We start from the raw sequence: 19,719 nt of genomic DNA on the forward strand, positions 1-19,719 counted from the left end.
TATTGAGGCCGCCTAACCGGCGCGAAATTGAACGGGCCACCTGATCATAGAGGCGCCGCAGGAGAGAGCGGCGACCCCTCCGTAGAAACCCCTTCGTTGAGCGCAGCGCCGCCAGCCTCTACCGAGTGACCCCTTTCCAAGCCCGCCGAAGGCTGGTCTCGTTTTGGAGCCTTTCCTCCCGCTGCGAGGAAGACTCTTGATCCGTTAGAAAAAAGCAAGCAAAAGGAGCGACAAGTTGCAGCTTAACACCTTTCGATTAGGTCCAGCCAAACGGTCACGTTTGAGATTGCCAGCCCTGGAGACTTTGGGAGTAGGGTGGGGAGGGACCCCAGTGGAGTCTAATGCTGTGGAGTCCACCCTCAAAGCTGCCATTTGTCCCCTTTTAGTAGGAAGATGGCCTGTCAGTCCAAAGAATCTCCCGGTCCCGCCTGGGGACTGGCATCCCTGTTGAGATAGAGGCTGATGAAGCGTTCCGACTATCTTCAAGACAATGACTAAAAGAAGGGGGGGGGGTAATACAGACGTCTTTAACCACCTTGATGTGGAGACCAGAAAACATAATAGATGGTCAGTGCTTATGTCCAATGATGTATCTACACTGAGGTTAAAACTATAATGCTAGAAACATCATCTTACGAATGTTTACCAAAATCCCACTGACAGTTCAACAAGACTTGCATTCAAATATCCACCAACCCTAAGCCCAAACATACTTAACTATTCAGGTCACCTTCCTAATATTTATAGTAGGTGATGTCTCATATTTTAAAGAGATAAAAATGAATATAGTAAACAATTGTGCAAGCCCTTTTGAACTTTGCAATTCACAGGGATCTATTGAAATGGATGATTTCCAAATAACTGCTTTTAGGATGAGAGTTACAGTAGTTGATGGACCTTGTTGGTTGTTTTGACAAGGCAGGAGTCTCAGATCTAGGAACCAGGACTTTGGAGCTATTCAAGACTTAGGACTTCCGCACTCAATTGACTATTCAGATTGTTTAGTTAAAAACCTTTTGGTTGTTAAAAGGTGTGTGCCACTTAATCAGTAAACACATTTGGTTTGTGTAGTTCTGTTTCTATGAGAATACAGAAAGCATAAATGGCAAGTATCTGAACAATTGTACCCTTTCTCTTACACTCATTAAGTAATACTTATTTTAAGGCGTTGCAAACGAATATCAGTAGCTTTTTTCTGCAAATAATATTTATTAGAGCATAACCTTTCTACTAAAAAAGTACAGACTTTATATTGAACTACTGACAAGTTTATGCTGGAATAAAATATCTTAGTCTTTAGGGTGCCAAACCGGGATTACAGCTGAACAACAGGAACATAAAAATGATGACTACTGGGGGTTTATATAACTGTAAGGTTGATGAAGAAATTGAAATTCAAGATTTTCTTTTCTTTGGCGTCATCATCAACCAAAAGAGGGACTGCAGCCAAGAAATCAGTAGGAAATTGAGACTGGGGAGCACAGCCATGAAGAAACTAGGAAAGAAGAGTTGGTTCTTATATGCCGCTTTTCTCTATCCGAAGGAGGCTCAAAGAGGCTTACAGTCGCCTTCCCATTCCTCTCCCCTCAACAGACACCCTGTGAGGTGGGTGAGGCTGAGAGAGCCCTGATACCACTGCTCGGTCAGAACAGTTTTATCAATGCTGTGGCAAGCCCAAGGTCACCCTGCTGGCTGCATGGGGGGAGTGCAGAATCGAACCTGGCACGCCAGATTAGAAGTCCACACTCCTAACCACTACACCAAACTGGGGGCCATTCCGCACCGGGATCCATGTAGCAAATTGTTTGCTGAACAAAAAATCGCCATTTTAAATAGTGGAATTCGGCGTAACGCATACCTGCCTTTGTAGTGGAATCCAGTTGCGTTTCTATCGTTTCCCACAGGGTTCCGGTCTCTGCAAAAATCGCTAGCCAGGAAGTGCTATTGCTAAGCTGTGTCCCGCCCCTGGCCATCAAGCAGCCAATGGGCGGCCGTTATCATGCTCCCAAACAGCCCCTTTCCCTTTAAGGAAGGTTTAAAAAAAAAAAAAAAACACCCGTTGCAATGAATATGCGTTGATTCGTTGCAACGGAGAGACCCATCCAGCTAGCAGGTGGTGTTTGAGCTGCTGTTTCATCGTTGCCACGCTCCTCCCGAGTGAAACCCCCCCCCCTCACGGGCGCGATTTTCGGCCAAAAACAGTGTGAAAAATAAAGTGAAAATAAACCAGCAAACGGGCCTCTGCGATGCTTGTGCTTGGTGACTTTAAACAGAGGGGCTGCAGCCAGGGAAGCCTCGCTGGGTAAACGAAGGCTCGCTGGTGCGTTGATCTCCGCTCGCTCGGAGAAAAAAAAATGGCGATCGCTTCGCCGGAAGATCAGAGGAGAGAGCCAGGGAGAGGGACTTTGCAGAAACCGCAGCAATGGTAACGCACAGAACTTTCCCGCTAGTGTTGCAGATTGGTTGCAGGAGTGTAGAGCTTTCCGGAGGGTGAATCCACTTTTTGGGATTTCCCTGAAAGCGCTACAACGAAGCGCTTTTTGCAGATCGGTTTCAGGAGTGTTGCAGATTGTCAACGACGTTGTGCATAATGGCAAAACTGTAGTGATTTCAATTAGTAACCATTGTGCTATTTTGGACGAATGCGGAACGGCCCTGGCTCTCGATTCTTAAGTGTTGGGCTGGGTGGCTTGTGGCCCATATCAAAATCATTCATACCATGGTATTGCCCAGGACTATGTCCAGGTGTAAAAGTTGGACAAGGAAGAAAGCTGACAGGAAAAACTTTGATTCATTTGAAATGTGGTGTTGAGGAGAATTTTATAGATACCGTGCATTGCTAAAAAGACAAATAAATGGGTCAAGTCAAAGGAATTCTTCCTTGAAGCTAAAATGACTAGACTGCGGCTATCGTACTTTGGTCCCATCATGAGAAGACAAAGAGTCACTGGGAAAGACAATCATGGTAGGAAAAGTTGAAGGAAGCAGGAAAAGAGGAAGGCACAACATGATGTTGCTTCCTGGCTTTTCCTTCAAAGGTATTCAGAATGTGAACATGTCCTAGTAGCTATTGATAGACTGATATCACATGAATCAGTCAATTATTTCAAATTTTTCGAAATGCTATTAAAATACCCTAAATAAATAGCCATAGTTTCTTTGCATATTTGCAGCTGGTTGGTAATTTCTTTTTCACTTACTAATCCTTTGAGTATACACATTAATAGGCAACCCTTTAAAAAAGATCATTATTTTTCCATGACCCATTAAAGAATGGCAGTAATACATTTACACTTTTTTGGCCCAGAGAAGTTAATTTTTAGGGCAAAGCAGTAGCGATTAACTCCCCCAGAATTTCTGACAGTTAATTTGTCAAAACCCAACAGCTAAACTTGTCTAAATATAGCTGTTTATTAACCTGCATGTTAGTAAATATTTTATCACCCTGGAACTTTCAACTTCCAAAGACATTTAAAGGGCAAGATGATTTTTTGTGAATTGTCCTTATTTGTCCTAAGACAGCAGCTGATCTGTACAAAAAGTTCTTGTGATCAAGGTCTAATTGGAAATCTTGGTGGGGTTAGATTTAACTGTAGACCACCAGATTATTTTCTCAATTGCATTGGACTGGCATTTTCTGATAAGACAAAGTTTTCAGCCTAACAGTTTTTCATAATATTTACTTTCACAGTAGTCAGAAGGCCATTCTAAACATTTGAGAAATCAGAAGTTTGGGGGGAAAACATACGTCTTTTGTAAAAAGCTACATTGAGCATATGTTAACCACCCTGAGCCTTAGGGGATGGTGGCATACAAATGTAATAAAATAAATAACTATGCAGGCTCAGTATTTATGGTCTTGAAAATGTTCATTGAGTACTCAGAATTCTATCTTTTTGTCCCAAGCTTTGCACTTCATCATAGAATGGGAGTAGATAAGGGAAATTTCCATGGAGATGTCACAGTCCCACTGTATAGCACATTGGTCAGACTGCACCTGGAATACTGTGTGCAGTTCTGGAGGCCTCACTTCAAAAAGGATGTGGACAAAACTGAGTGGGTTCAGAGGAGAATGATGAGGATGATGTGGTGCCTGGGTACCAAACCCTGTAAGAAAAGGCTGAGGGACTTGGGGGTGTTCAGCATGGAGAAGAGGAGATTGAGAAGGGACATGATTGTTCAAGTATTTGAAAAGTTTTCATTTGGAGGGGGCAGGGAACGGTTCCTGTTGGCAGTAGATGATAGTCCCCTCAGTAGAATGGTACCAGCTAGATATTAGGGAGAAATGTTCTCAGAGTAGTTCAGCAGTGGAATAGGTTACCTAGGGAGGTGGTGAGCTCCCCCTCACTGGTAGTCTGTAAGCTGCAACTGCTCAGATATTTATGGATGCTTTAGGCCAGTGGTCCCCAACCTTTCTGAGGCTGGGGACCGGCAGGGCATCGGGCCGCGCCTGCGCGGACCATGCCCGCGGGCCGCACCCGCACGGCCCTCGCCCGCGCATCTGGCCGTGCCCGCGCATCGGGCCGCGCATGCGCAATGCGCGGCCCGGCCCTGATTCCCTCTCCCCGCCCTCCCGCAGCAAGAAGCTTCCCGGGCCGCAAGCTTGCGGCCTGGGAAGTTTTTTACTGCGGGGGGGCGGGGAGAGGGAGCCGCGGCCCGGTGCCATGGCCTTCGTGGCCCGGCAGCGGGCCGCGGCCCGCAGGTTGGGGACCACTGCTTTAGGCTGATCTTGCATTGAGTGGTGGGTTGGACTTGATGGCCTGTATGGCCCCTTCCAACTCTATGGTTTTTTGAACACATGTCTCTATAATGAAAAGAGGTCCTGATTGAAGAAAAGAGGCCCTGGTTGACCCTGATTGAAGATATTCAAATAACTGAGGTTCAGCTAACTGCATGTTTATCCCAATAAAATCAGAGTCCAATAGCACCTTTAAGACCAACAAAGATTTATTCAAGGCGTGAGCTTTCGAGTGCAAGCACCCTTCTATGTCATGTAAGAAGATCATAGTCTGAGGAAGGGTGCTTGCATTCGAAAGCTCACGCCTTGAATAAATCTTTGTTGGTCTTAAAGGTGCTACTGGACTCTGATTTTATCGTGCTACTTCAGACCAACACGGCTACTCATTTGCATGTTTATCCATCCATCCTAAGCTTAAGATTAAGAAAACAGCTCAGCTTTTTGTGTGTGTCCAGAATTCCTTTAGCAATAAAGCCCAAAAACACAAAAGTTCAACTAATCCTGATTAGCAGCTAGTCACAATGTGTTTCCACTGTTTGGCGATAGGAGATATGAAGAAAGCCATCCAGTATCATTGTATCAAAACCATGAACAATGTGTGTTTCCTGTGGTGATTGGTTTACTATGGAGCTGGCCAGTTGGGAGCAGTGGTAATATGTTATCACTATTGGAAGTTGTGTCCTGTGTGATCCCTCCTTTAATTTAATTAATTTCCTTTTTATAGTGTCCCTTACTCTTTTCATTATAGATACGTTTTTTATCTGCAGTAAAAGGAGCTAGTCACTTTTTTTTTCTGGTGCAGTGGTGGCAGATCCCAGGTTTAAATCCCTACCCTGCTATGGGAATTGCTGAGTGACCTTGGGCCAATCAAAGGTTTTCAGCCTAATTAACCTCACAGGCTGTTGGAAGGATAAAATGGAGGAATAAAGTAATTTGCTTTGGGCCCCCATTAGGGGAAAAAGTGGAGTACAAAAACAGTAAGTAAAGGAAAGATAAGAATTCAGGTGTATATGTACAATATATATATTGCATTGTTATTTGTTGTTGTTGTTATGTGCGAAGTCGTGTCCGACCCATCGCGACCCCATGGACAATGATCCTCCAGGCCTTCCTGTCCTCTACCATTCCCCGGAGTCCATTTAAGTTTGCACCTACTGCTTCAGTGACTCCATCCAGCCACCTCATTCTCTGTCGTCCCCTTCTTCTTTTGCCCTCGATCGCTCCCAGCATTAGGCTCTTCTCCAGGGAGTCCTTCCTTCTCATGAGGTGGCCAAAGTATTTGAGTTTCATCTTCAGGATCTGGCCTTCTAAAGAGCAGTCAGGGTTGATCTCCTCTAGGACTGACCGGTTTGTTCGCGTTGCAGTCCAAGGGACTCGCAAGAGTCTTCTCCAGCACCAGAGTTCAAAAGCCTCAATTCTTTGACGCTTGGCCTTCCTTATGGTCCAACTTTCGCAGCCATACATTGCAACTGGGAAGACCATAGCCTTGACTAAACGCACTTTTGTTGGCAGGGTGATATCTCTGCTTTTTAGGATGCTGTCTAGATTTGCCATAGCTTTCCTCCCCAGGAGCAAGCGTCTTTTAATTTCTTTGCTGCAGTCCCCATCTGCAGTGATCTTGGAGCCCAGGAAAATAAAATCTGTCACTATCTCAATTTCTTCCCCATCTATTTGCCAGGAATTGAGAGGGCCGGATGCCATGATCTTTGTTTTCTTGATGTTGAGTTTCAAGCCAACTTTTGCACTCTCCTCCTTCACCCGTATCAACAGGCTCTTTAGTTCCACTTCACTTTCTGCCATTAGAGTGGTATCATCTGCATATCTGAGGTTGTTGATATTTCTCTCTGCAATCTCGATCCCAATTTGTGACTCCTCTAATCCCGCATTTCTCATGATGTGCTCTGCATACAAGTTAAATGGGCAAGGAGACAGTATACAGCCTTGCCGAACTCCTTTCTCAATTTTGAACCAGTCAGTGATTCCATGTTCAGTTCTCACTGTTGCTTCTTGACCTGCATATACATTTCTCAGGAGACAAATAAGATGCTCTGGTATTCCCATCTCTTTAAGAACTTACCACAATTTGTTGTGCTCCACACAATCAAAGGCTTTAGCATAGTCAATGAAGCAGAAGTAGACGTTCTTCTGGTACTCCCTAGCTTTCTCCATGATCCAGCGTATGTTGGCAATTTGATCTCTAGTTCCTCTGCCTCTTCGAAATCCTCCTTGTACTTCTGGAAGTTCTCGGTCCACATATTGCTGGAGCCTGGGCTTGTAGGATTTTGAGCATAACTTTGCTAGCATGAGATTGGAACTGTCCATAGAGTTTTCATGGCAAAGATACTGGAGTGGTTTGCCATTTCCTTCTCCAGTGGATCACCTTTTGTCAGAGCTCTCAGCTATGACCTGTCCGTCTTGGGTGACCCTGCACGGTATAGCTCATAGCTTCACTGAACTACGCAAGCCCCCTTGCCACAACAAGGCAGCGATCCTTGAAGGGGGTACATTGTTATAATGATATTCAATTGTTTATTAAAACCAAAGCAAAAAATTTCCCCTAACAAGGGGAGAAAATCACCACAAGCACAAAGGCAGGAAAATTGGCTGCTGTATGGACAGAACTGGGAAACTGAACTTTTTCATCCAGTTGTCATCGGGTTTTGTTGCAATCTTTGCCAAAATCTCAGAGTACAGAAGGTTTGGAAAAGATCAGAGAAAAGACAAAAAAACCCAGGAAGGTGTCCAAATGCACCATTATATGGGAAAAGAGGGCGGGGAAAATCCCACTTTCCAAAAACATTGAACTCAGAGCAAATAACACATGTGAAAACTACTGCACCCATGAATACTGTAACATATTTCCTTCTAACGAAAAAGTGTCCTTCTGTTCCTTTCTGTAAACTGCTACATTAGCCAGTGTTGTGGTTCTGACTTTTCCATAGAGGCCTAGTCAACAAAAATACTCCTAACTGATGGAAAGTCTTTAAAAATATTAAATGCTTTTTAAGAGTAAAGTGAAATCAGTGAGACCTTGTGCACTGCCTTTTATTTGGGGATGGGGAAAGAAGATTATGGTTCTGACATATGTTCATCCTCTGTCATCTCATTGATTTCCTCCTAATGGTGTTCCTATCATACATCCCTTTTGGCAAACATAGTTGCCGTTTCTATCACAGTTGATGTCCCCTGTGAGGCAACACAAGCTCACTAGGGAAACAAGCTTCAACAATATGGCAGGCATAAGGCTGTGTGAGAGCTCATAAGTAGAAGGACAAAGTTCAACTTCTGGAGAGTGTATCAAGTACCTTGGGAGGAGGGTATTTCTTACCTTCTTTGCTGAGGTTCCTAAACAGATAAAAGGATGTACCTGGCAGAAGACAGTTGTTTTCAATAACTCTTTTGCTAAAATGGAGGGGGGTGTTAATTATTAAACCCTTACTTCATTGCTCCCTACTTCTGCTGATGCTTTAATCCTGAGTCAGTGAAAGTTTAAGACTGCATTAGAGTGGTGGCTTCCCCCCCCCCCTTTTTTTGCCTGAAGTTTCCCTGTCTGGAAGGATGTTAGGGAGACTGCTGCTTGCTTCCACCTGGGTTACTGTTGCTTACACTGGACTTTGCAAACCAGGTAAGAGGGTTCCATTTTATGCTTCTAGTTGCTTTAGAAATTTGGTCAATGAACAGACCAGGGCTGCTGCAATCCTTTGCATAATTGCTTGGAAATAACTCTCGCTGGACTCAAAGAGGACTTGCTTCTGTGTGAACATGCTTTTGCAGTCGTTTAGAGGATTCCATTATTAGGGTTAAAACAATACTGATGATCCTGTTGGGGCAGCTCATTGACAGTGTACACGGAATATGTCAGCAAAACTGATCTTTGACATTTTTAGAACTGAAATAGTTTGTTTGAATAAAGACTAAAAAATGACAAAAAGGGAAATCCAGTGAGTGTCCTGTGATTTCCCCAATGCTTATGATTTCAGGACCAGTTATACTTGCAGCCTTCCTTCTTTTACTCTGGTTTTTATTTGGGATTTCTTCCACATAATTCCTAAAAATATGCTACCATTATATGTGTGCTCTGATGCCCTGACCTCGATGGCCTAGACTAACCTGATCATATCTCAGAAGCTAAGGTGGGTCCGCCTTGGTTAGTATTTGGTTGAGAGACCACCAAGGAAGCCCAGGGTTGCAACACACAGGCAGGCAACGGAAAACCACCTCTGTTTGTCTTCTGCCCTGAAAACCTTATGGGGTCACCATAAGTCAGCTGTGATTTGACTACCACAATGCTCTAATATACTGGGGGGAAGTGGAGGATTTAAGATGTGCTTCAGCAATATTATGCATTTTAATTTTATACCTTTTCTGTTACAGAGATACAGAATGCCATTAAAGTGCGACTTAGTATCAAAACAGCTTTGGGAGACAAAGCAGTAAGTGAAATCATCTTTTTCTGGTGGAATATTTACAAATGGTCAACTAATTTAAGTAACAGCATCATTAAAGGAATATAAAGCTATCGAAAACTGAATATCAATCAATGTATTTTCTGATGTTTATATTGTGTGATATCTGACGGCACCGATCTGGGTCTTTTGGAAAGTGTATTTTCCTGCAGACTTTCTGACAGTCATTGTTTCATAAATTATTTCAATTTCCTACTTTTAATATGAACAGTGTACTACCTTAAACTGCCTATTACCTAGAAAGCACTTATTCTGTGGAAATTGCAATTTGGCTGTGAGCTGCACAGTTGGAGAGAGAGACTATGGGTGAATTAAATTAATGGCATCAAGTTCTGTCATCATGTAAACATGCATTGAAACAAGTGCGTTATGTAGCATATCCTGGCCACTTACCAATTCTTGATGGATTCTCAGTTGTCAGATATTTAACTCCTTCTTCCCCGTCCTGCTCCTCTTTCAGAAAAAATTAGAACTACACACACTGGCACCAAAAATGGGACAGCCACCAAAAATCTTCCCCTCCCCCTAGGTATCATTTTAGCATACTTCCCCAGCTGACATAGGCAAAACCAGGACAATGTTGACAATGTTTGGCATGATGGATTTATTTCACTGGGATATGGGGGAGAACATAACACACAACTTCCCTTGTTATCTGTAGCATTATATCAATCTAATTCTCAGAATGGTCAGGTGTGTGGATATGTAAATCCAAATACTAAAGCCATGGCTAAACAATAGAGATCTTTAAACAAATCTGAAAAAGCCCCATATCTGGAGAAAAATCTAAAATCTAAAAAAGAAAGAAGTATATTGGGGAGTTAATTAATTCAGGTTATCAATTTCCAGGTGGTAGCTGGAGATCTTCTGGAATAATTCACAACTGGTCTCCAGATGACAGAGATCAGTTACCCTTGAGAAAATAGTTTTGTTGGAAGTTGCTTTCTATGGCATACCCTGCTGAATTCTCTTCCCTCCCCAAACTCCAGGTGTCCTCAGGCACCACCCTCAAAATTTCCAGAAGTTAACCAACCAGAGCTGAAAACCCTAGAGGTAACCCAGCACCAAACTAATATAAACAGTGTTTGTAGCTTTGAATTAATACCCTCAGCAACAATTGCTAAGTAATCGCAACTCTATTCCCAGCCTCTCTTATTTTGTTTCTATCAGTAAAAGGCAGAGGGGAAGGACAGGGTCCTTTCTAGGGCTATGTTGGACACTGAAGGAGGATTTTTTAGAGCTAGGCCTACTATCAACCACTGAGTGATTTGATACCATGTGAGCTTCATGAGTAACCTAGACCCAGCAGATTGCTACTATTCAGCAGCAGCAACTGCACAACAGCCAGTGTGGTACCATGGTGAGAATATCAGACTAGGAACTGGGAGCCCCAAGTTCAGAATGGTGACCTTGCCCACTTCCATCCCTCAGAGGCAATGTTTTCCCTCCATATTTTCTTCCCTTTTTGACTGAGCAACTCCTTCTATCTATTTTCTTATTTTTCTGAAGCTCTGATTGTCCCATGCTGTCACAGTAAGATTTTACTGCTGGACTTGAGGGAAAAGTTAAAGTTCAAAAATAAATATTTTATTCAATGTAGTGGGGAAAGTCAGGTGAAATCAGGGGTAAAATGTCTGAGGTAAATCAACAAAGAACTCTGAGGTAGATCAATATAGGCACAGATTACAGTGCATATATTTCAAGCACTTGAGAGTTCCTTAAATTTTTCACACAGACTCTTTAAGATTAGAGCCTTTTGTTTCAGTGTTTCCTAAACACTTCAGTGTCCTTTTTTGAGATTAACTGCGTGAGGCAAAGTACCCTGATTTGTCCTCTTATTATACTTTAGTAACTAACTGGTTCCATCTTGCAAATGTTACTGATTGGGCTGTACAGCCTACAGGCCTGTTATCATTTTCAAAGTGTGGAGTGTGGAATGGGCTAATTTGCTCTGCCTGAAACTCTGACACAGTGGAAGGGGGAAGTCAAGAGTGGTGAGGTAATCTACAGGATTCTAGCCAGAATATACTCTGATTGGTCCATTGTCTTAACCTGACCAAGGTGGACCAAAATTATGACTTGTCTAGGAATTTGAGTCACTCTAATTAGCTTGGATTTTGATGGAACAAAGCGTCTATCATAGAATCATAGAGTTGGAAGGGGCCATACAGGCCATCTAGTCCAACCCCCTGCTCAACGCAGGATTAGCCCTAAGCATCCTAAAGCATCCAAGAAAAGTGTGTATCCAACCTTTGCTTGAAGACTTCCAGTGAGGGGGAGCTCACCACCTCCTTAGGCAGCCTATTCCACTGCTGAACTACTCTGACTGTGAAAAACTTTTTCCTGATATCTAGCCTATATCGTTGTACTTGAAGTTTAAACCCATTACTGCGTGTCCTCTCCTCTGCAGCCAACAGAAACAGCATCCTGCCCTCCTCCAAGTGACAACCTTTCAAATACTTAAAGAGGGCTATCATGTCCCCTCTCAACCTCCTTTTCTCCAGGCTGAACATTCCCAAGTCCCTCAACCTATCTTCATAGGGCTTGGTCCCTTGGCCCCAGATCATCCTCGTTGCTCTCCTCTGTACCCTTTCAATTTTATCTACGTCCTTCTTGAAGTGAGGCCTCCAGAACTGCACACAGTACTCCAAGTGTGGTCTGACCAGTGCCGTATACAATGGGGCTATGACATCTTGTGATTTTGATGTGATGCCTCTGTTGATACAGCCCAAAATGGCATTTGCCTTTTTTACCGCTGCATCACACTGCCTGCTCATGTTTAGTTTACAATCCACAAGTACCCCAAGGTCTCGTTCACACACAGTGTTACCTAGAAGCGTATCCCCCATCCAGTAGGCATGCTTTTCATTTTTCTGACCCAGATGCAGAACTTTACACTTATCTTTATTAAATTGCATCTTGTTCTCATTTGCCCATTTTTCCATTGTGTTCAGATCTCGTTGAACTCTGTCTCTATCTTCCGGAGTATTTGCCAGTCCTCCCAATTTGGTGTCATCTGCAAACTTGATGAGTAGTCCCTCCACCCCCTCATCTAGATCATTAATAAATATGTTAAAAAGTACCGGGCCAAGCACCGAGCCTTGAGGTACCCCGCTACTCACCTCTCTCCAGTCTGATGAAACACCATTGACAACAACTCTTTGAGTGCGGTTCTCTAACCAATTCCCTATCCACCTGACTATCTGAAAATCCAGATTGCAGTCCTTCAATTTATCCATCAGAACATCATGGGGAACCTTGTCAAAAGCTTTACTAAAATCCAAGTAAATGACATCAACCGAATTTCCCCGATCCAGCAAACCTGTTACTTGGTCAAAAAAGGAAACCAGGTTGGTCTGGCAGGACCTGTTGGAGACAAATCCATGCTGACTTCCTTGGATCACCAAATTGTCCTCCAGATGTTTGCAGATCGCTCCCTTTAATATCTGCTCCATTATCTTCCCCACAACAGAGGTCAGACTCACTGGTCTGTAGTTTCCTGGGTCATCCTTCCTCCCTTTTTTGAAGATCGGAATAACATTTGCTCTCTTCCAGTCCTCCGGGACATCTCCAGTCCTTAAAGAGGTTCCAAAGATGATGGACAAGGGCTGTGCAAGTTCCCTGGAAAGTTCTTTGAGTACTCTCGGGTGCATTTAATCCGGACCAGGGGATTTGAACTCATCCAGTGCAGCTAAATGCCTCTCGACAACCTCTCTATCCATGTTAACCTGCCACCCAGACACTGTCCTTTGGCTATGGCCATCTCTAGATGTGCCTAAACACTTTGACCTGTGGGAAAAAACAGATGTAAAATAGGCACTAAGCCTTTCTGCTTTCTCTGCATCTTCCGTTAGAGTTTGTCCATCCGCACCCAACAGTGAGCCTATTGCCGCCTTTACTTTACGTTTGCTCCTCACATAACTGAAAAATCTTTTCTTGTTACAATGGGCTTCCCTGGCCAATCTTAGCTTACTCTCAGCTTTGGCCTTTCTGATGATTGATCTACAGTGCCTAGTAACCTGTAGGTACTCTTCTTTAGAGCTGTGTCCTTCCCTCCATTTCCTGAACATTTTCCTTTTCTTTCTTAGTTCCTCTTGAAGTTCTCTGTTCATCCAAATAGGCTTCTTAGAGCTCCTGCAGTGTTTTCGTCTTTCTGGGATAGTCATTGATTGAGCATGCAATAGCTCTTGTTTGAGTAGTGCCCACCCTTCACATGCTCCCTTCCCTTCCAGCATTCTCGTCCATGGTATGACACTCATCATGTCTCTGAGTTTATTGAAGTTTGCCCTACGAAAATCCAACATCCGCGTCTGGCTACAAGCTTCCTTGGCTCCCCATCTCAAAAGGAATTCTATGAGGACATGGTCACTTCCCCCTAGGGTCCCCACCTCCTTCACCTCATCCACCAACTCTTGTCTGTTGGTCAGTATTAAGTCCAGTATGGCTGAACCTCTTGTGGGTTCATCTACCATTTGATAAATGAAACTGTCAGCCAGGCAGGTCAGAAAGTTGCATGACTGAGGAGTATGATCTTCCTGTTTGCAAATGAATACTATCATAGAGAACATTTAAGCTAAGGCTTGAGTCTTCATGCCTGTAAGAATGTATCATTTAATGCAAACTTTCATTGTGTTAGATAGTAAGCTAGTATTTCTTATTTTCTGAACCTACTTGCTTTTAGAGCCTTGTGTTGCTTTTTGTTAAATTGGTATTCTGTAACTTGTTCTACTACACTTTACACATATTTTTACAAAAGTCTCTTTCTTGTGCACACTAGCCCTGAAAACCCACAGGGTCAAGATTGGAACTCCTTGACAACTGACTTCAGGTTTCAGCAGACAGTCCCTAAACATATCGGACCAGGGATCACTCCAGTCCTTAGAGCTGTCTCCCTTTTTAACTGGGTGCAGAATTTCTTCTATCACTAGAAGATCTTTCAATTTTTCTGGCCCACATTAGAGTCTTCATAAGCCTACCCACTCCTCCTGCCAACCTTTCCAGTTCTCCATCCATGTTAAACTGCTCTTAGTTAGGGCTAAACACAAACCTTGTCAGCACTCTGTTCAGTCGGAGCTAGACTTAGACTGAAGTCTCTTCAGCATTCATCTCTGAAGTATGTGAAGCATCAACCCTTCACAGTCCATTACCTGTTTACATTGCAATTATGATCTTTTAAAGGGCAGTCCATTACACAAGGGAATATTGATGAATGATTTTGGGCACATTGTCGGCCTAACATACCTCACAGCATTGTTGTGAAGATAAAATGCAGAGAGCAGAATGACATAAGCTGCTTTGGTCCCATTTGTGGAGAAAGACAGGGTATAAATAGAGTAAATAAATAGTACATTCATTTTATTATAGAAGCAAAAGATAGGTTTGTTTGGTAGGTGGGAAAGAGAGAAGGAAGCAGGGAAATATGAGGAAATGGGGATTAGCAGGAGAAAAGAGGAACTGATGTGGGGGGAAAGGATACAGGAAGAAGAGAGGTACCCTTTGCAAGTCCCCACTACACAATTATGCCTGACCCAGACCGTTTATGCACTGGGAACTTCACTGCCCCAGCTCCTGTGCAGGAGCAAAAATTGGGAGCAGATGAGGAGCACTGGGCCAAATGCTCCCCCATATGGGTGCAGGAAGAGGTGGGGCAACCTGCCACGATTAAAACTCCAGCCTGCAGCCCAGCATGAAGCCTCCAGTGCATAAATGATCCTGGTGGCCAACATTGTGCAACTAGGCCAGACTTTTCTCAGGGAGAGCTTCCTTGCAAGAAATTAAATACAGGCAGTCAGAGAAAGGTTAGTTGGCTGGTGGGTGGGAAGGAAAGAAGGAGGCAGGGAAATGGGAAAGCCTATGGGGGCTTTCAGGGAAGGGAAACTGAATTGCAAGGGAGGGGTAATGAGATTCCCCCTGCAAATCCCCCACTTGTAACACCTAATTTGCACCACTGCTGTAATCATTGGCATTTGCTTCCAGGTAAATATGTTTAAAGATTGAAGTAGGGGGATTCCAGCACTTCTGGAAAGAAGTACATCAGGTAAAGACCATCCACTGCTGCTGGGCAGTGGCCCAGGGCAAGAAAAAGCCCTCTTCTGATCCTACAGTTCTTTTTTGTTTTTCAGAACCACTTTGTCCAGGGATTTTTTTTTTTTTTGCCCCATGAGACAAATAGGAATTACATGCATCTTTTGACATGATGTTCTTCATGGAGGGAATAAACCTTCTCCCATCCTATCTCAACTGTAACTTTAGTAGATTACTGTTTTTTTCTTTTTACACAAAGGGGAAAAATGGAAAATATTCAAGTACTAGAGTGTTATTTGCAATTTACTGCTCAGATCCCAGTTGATTACAAAGTTAATGATACTGTGAAGATGTTTCAGTGCTTCATCTGTTTTAATTATAGATGGTAAAGTGTGTGAATGTGGAGGAAGGGTTGTATCTAGATGAATGACTGTAGTTTAATTGCCTTCTTGAAAAGAAATTCCAGGTTATCAGTAAACAAAGCAATGCAAAGAATTCAGGGTTACAGAAGGTTCAGAAGGTCATCAAAGCTAATCATTTTGACCCCAACAAAACTCAGTGAAATATTTCAAAACATGCTTGTTTTTCTGATTTGGTGTTGGCTGTTTCCTTTGCATTTGTATGAACCAGTTCAGAGAAACAGCAATACAAATTTCAGAGAAACAGGAATAAAAATGATGGGTACATTGTCAGAGGGAGTGATCCAGGCCATTCTGATTTATCATTTATGACAGATGATTTTTAAAGTTGGTTTACAGCAATTGGGTGTATATTCTGCTAACTTTGGGAAAGCAGCCGCAGGCAGCCTCCATTATTATCTCTCTGGCACAATACACGTTTCTAAACAATGCTGAATAGATGGTTAAATTTATTTCTCTCGGCTGCATCTCATCTCCTAAAAATGCAGCAGATGCAGTTCTTGTGATACATTAGAATGAAATTAAAGCCCATTAAGTCTATTAAAGCAACCAGAGCAGCCTAGAATGGGCAGATGGTGTTGTTAAATTGCTGGCTGTCTTATTGAACTGTACTGTCTCATTGTTTACTTAGGTCTCTGATGGATGAATCCATCCAGTATCTCCTAGACTGTGAATCGCTTGGGATAGAGATCATCAGCTGTAAATTGGTTAGGTGTTGCAAAGTGTTTCATGTAATGGAAGTATGTTTCATTACTAGTGTTTTAGCCACAATTTCAAACATCTGTTCTAGAAAGGCCCAGTGACAGCTGTCTAGTTGTAGTATATAATATGCATGCAAGATGTATAAACATATTAAATAGAACAACTAAAGAACTTCCCCTTTTGGCAAAAGACATCTTACCAATCAATAGTGTTCACACTAGTGGCCTCAAACTTATAGTCCTGGTCTTCCTTTCTGTCCCCTGGAACAATGAGGGGGCCCTGAGAAGTATGGCTCTTTGCTTGGCAGGCCTATGGTGAGAAAAGGGGCCTTTATGGAAGTAGATTATAAAGCTCTCAGGATGTGAGTCCAGACCTCCTTAGAGTCCCTTCACAGCCCCAGGTGCAGAACCAAATGATGGGTAAACTTATTTCCCCTTCTCTTCAACCCTGGAGCCACTGAAGAGGTTTCAAAGGCAAATTCAGCAAGTTGTATTTCTTAACTGAGTACATTGTGGGGATGGGGGGAGGGTGAGCAGGCTAGGGCACATACTTCCCTTGGCCATTGCATGACCTTTGTTTGCCTGAGAAAAGCAAGCTGCAAACATACACACTGCACATCTGGTTCATCTAAAGACAGTGGATGAAACCTTTTTTAGAGACAAGTAGTGTGAGGGCCAGGGGCTGACCCCACTTTGAAGTTGCCATCTTCCCGCAGTGCCCAAAACAAGTCAAGTCACCAGAAACGTAATCCATGACACTTTAAGTACTTTCCTCCTTTACAATGTCAGCTCCGCTGGTTAACTACTACCCTGTAGCTTGGCCAGTTCTCCTCTACTCACCTCCACTTATCCAGCCCCCATTCCCCGCCCAAGTGCTACTTCCAGTTCATTGAGCTCCTGTACTGTCCTCTGCACTCTTTCTTCAGGGTTAAAGCTTGAGAAGAAGGTCTGCTTGGGTCAGGTAGAAAAATTTCTCCTGCCTTCTCTCTGAGGTAGAAATGCCACCTTCTAAGAATCCAGGAGGGTAGGCACTTCATAGCCTGCAAAGTTCCAAGCATGTCTACCTGCAGCTCCTTCCCAGCTTCTAGCTAGCCGCCTTCCCTAATTCAGCTAGGGTCTTTATCCCCTGGCTCCTTCCCCATCCCTGCTTCCTCTCCCAATGAGGCCCTTTATTTCAAGGAGGCTTCTACCCCAGAGGAAGTCTTTGCTTCATGGGAAGCTAGCACTAGTTGGTCTTCTATCTGCTGCCTCCTCACTTTCACAGGCTCAACTAGCTCTCATCTTAACACCGCAACTGAGTTGCTCCCTTACTTAGGGCTGTGCCTGACATTTTCCAGCTCCAGGTTGGGAAATTCTTGGAGGTTTTAGGGTCAGAGTTTGGGTAAGTGAGGGACCTCAGCAGGATATAATGCCATTGAGTCATCCCACTGAAACAGCCATTTTCTCCAAGGAACTCATCTCTGTTGTCTGGAGATAAGTAGCAATACCAGTAGATCTCCAGGCTACATAGGTAGGTTGTCAACCAGAGCTATGTCCCTATTTCATCCCTTCTTCCCTGGGGGTAAGATACCCAGAATAGTGAAAGATGGGCATGCTGCTGCTGATGTTTCTCTCAGTCCAACTCAAGATTAGTAATGTTTTAAAGTGTAAAGTATTGATGTTACTACAAAATATTCCAGAGGAAAAATATTAATGGTGTTAGGCTTGAGCAAGAAAAAGTCAAGTGCTGGAGTTCAAGATGAAGCCAAAGGGTAACCAAGCTTTATGTTCAAACAACTCCTGAATTTATTATTTTTTAAACCAGTATGTCAACAATAGTGGCACCAACATTAGCTGTCAGGATCAGCCCCTGTTCTCTGCCATGATTTCTGTCTGATGAACCTCTGTGACTCCATCTTGCCTATTGCATATTTTGCTTTGTCCTTGTGACCCATGTATTCTCACTGTTCCCATGTAACCATGCCTTGTAGTTGTCTCCTTTGATTTGCCTGCTTTGATCCCTGCCTGTTCACACTGCATATTTTCCCCCTCACTGTGAAAGATTGTTACAAGGATCCTACGGTTCCTGCGAAAGGCTTATCAGCTAGCCTGCAGCGCTGGCTTGACCAAGGCCGTGTGAATTTCAACACCTCTGGCAGGAAGCCTGGGATGGCACCTGGGAGAGGGGGCACCCCCTCCCATGGGAACACTCAAGTTTTGGGCGGGAGAATTGTATTGATAAGTGCTTGTTGTTCTTGTGTTGGGCAGATTTGACTTCTAACGTTATAGTGACTAGAGCTCCATTAAAGCTTTCTTTCCATAGAAGTTTTGTTGTGAGTTTTGTCAGCACTTGACATTAGCAACTATAACAAAGGGTAGGTCTATATCATTTCAACAGGACCAAAGTTCAGAACAGGTGTATGGATTCCTGGGAGGGAGGGTACAGGGGCCCTGTAGATGTCAGTGATTTTGGTTGGCCTCAACCAAATGCCTGGTGGAAGAGCTCCCTTTGGAGGCCCTGCAGAACTGTTTTAGTTCCACTAGGGCCCTGATCTCCTCCGGGAGCTCATTCCACCAGGTGGGGGCAAGGACAGAGAAAGCTCTGGCCCTGGTTGAGGCCATGGTTCCATTCTGGTTCAAGTGGATCCCATCCTTTTTGTGCAGGCCCAGCTTATCCCAAAATGCCTAATAAATCTATAGCCCTTCTCTCTATGCCATCATTTCATCCACATATTGAGACTCCCAAATAGCTGGCCCTGCACATGGAAGAGGTGGCATATCAGAGAAAGCTACCTTGATGCACCTGGCTCTTAGTCTCCTAAAGGTAAAGGTATCCCCTGTGCAAGCACCGAGTCATGTCTGACCCTTGGGGTGATGCCCTCTAGCGTGTTCATGGCAGACTCAATACGGGGTGGTTTGCCAGTGCCTTCCCCAGTCATTACCATTTACCCCCCAGCAAGCTGGGTACTCATTTTACCGACCTCGGAAGGATGGAAGGCTGAGTCAACCTTGAGCCGGCTGCTGGGATCGAACTCCCAGCCTTATGGGCAAAGCTTTCAGACGGCTGCCTTACCACTCTGCGCCACAAGAGGCTCTTCTTAGTCTCCTACCTCCAGCCTAAATTTGTCTTCCAGGACTTCACAACTGCACCTCCCCATATCATGAGTGCTAAGATCACTGACTCAACCCCAGCCCCCCCCCCAACACTATATGTCAAGCTAGCTTGATGATGGGTGATGTCTGCACCCTTTGCATCAGGTAGGCAATTCATGCAGCTTCCGGTGATTGCATTCAATGGGAGTAATTGAAGCACAAGGCTGTTCCTGATGCCTGCCATTTGCCAATTTTGCTAGGAACTCTTTGGAATCTGCTGTTGTAAAGAACTAAATACC

The 19,719-nt window shown here is 43.8% G+C and overlaps 1 protein-coding gene across 2 annotated transcripts in view; it reads left to right on the forward strand.

The window, feature by feature from the left end:
• Window positions 1-8: 8 nt before the first annotated feature.
• Window positions 9-19,719, forward strand: part of CLTRN (collectrin, amino acid transport regulator) — a 32,761-nt gene continuing 13,050 nt past the window's right edge. Inside the window, exons 1-2 of one of the 2 annotated variants that reach the window (XM_077343167.1) lie at window positions 9-567; window positions 9,113-9,171. In XM_077343167.1, the coding sequence (XP_077199282.1) occupies window positions 540-567; window positions 9,113-9,171 (87 nt within the window). In that variant the 5' untranslated portion in view covers window positions 9-539. Of the gene's footprint in view, window positions 568-8,105; window positions 8,364-9,112; window positions 9,172-19,719 lie in introns of those variants that run through there. The other variant, XM_077343166.1, reaches the window with a different exon arrangement.

This window comes from Paroedura picta, chromosome 6 (assembly GCF_049243985.1).
Source record: "Paroedura picta isolate Pp20150507F chromosome 6, Ppicta_v3.0, whole genome shotgun sequence".
In the NCBI taxonomy this organism is placed as follows: Eukaryota; Metazoa; Chordata; class Lepidosauria; order Squamata; family Gekkonidae; genus Paroedura; species Paroedura picta.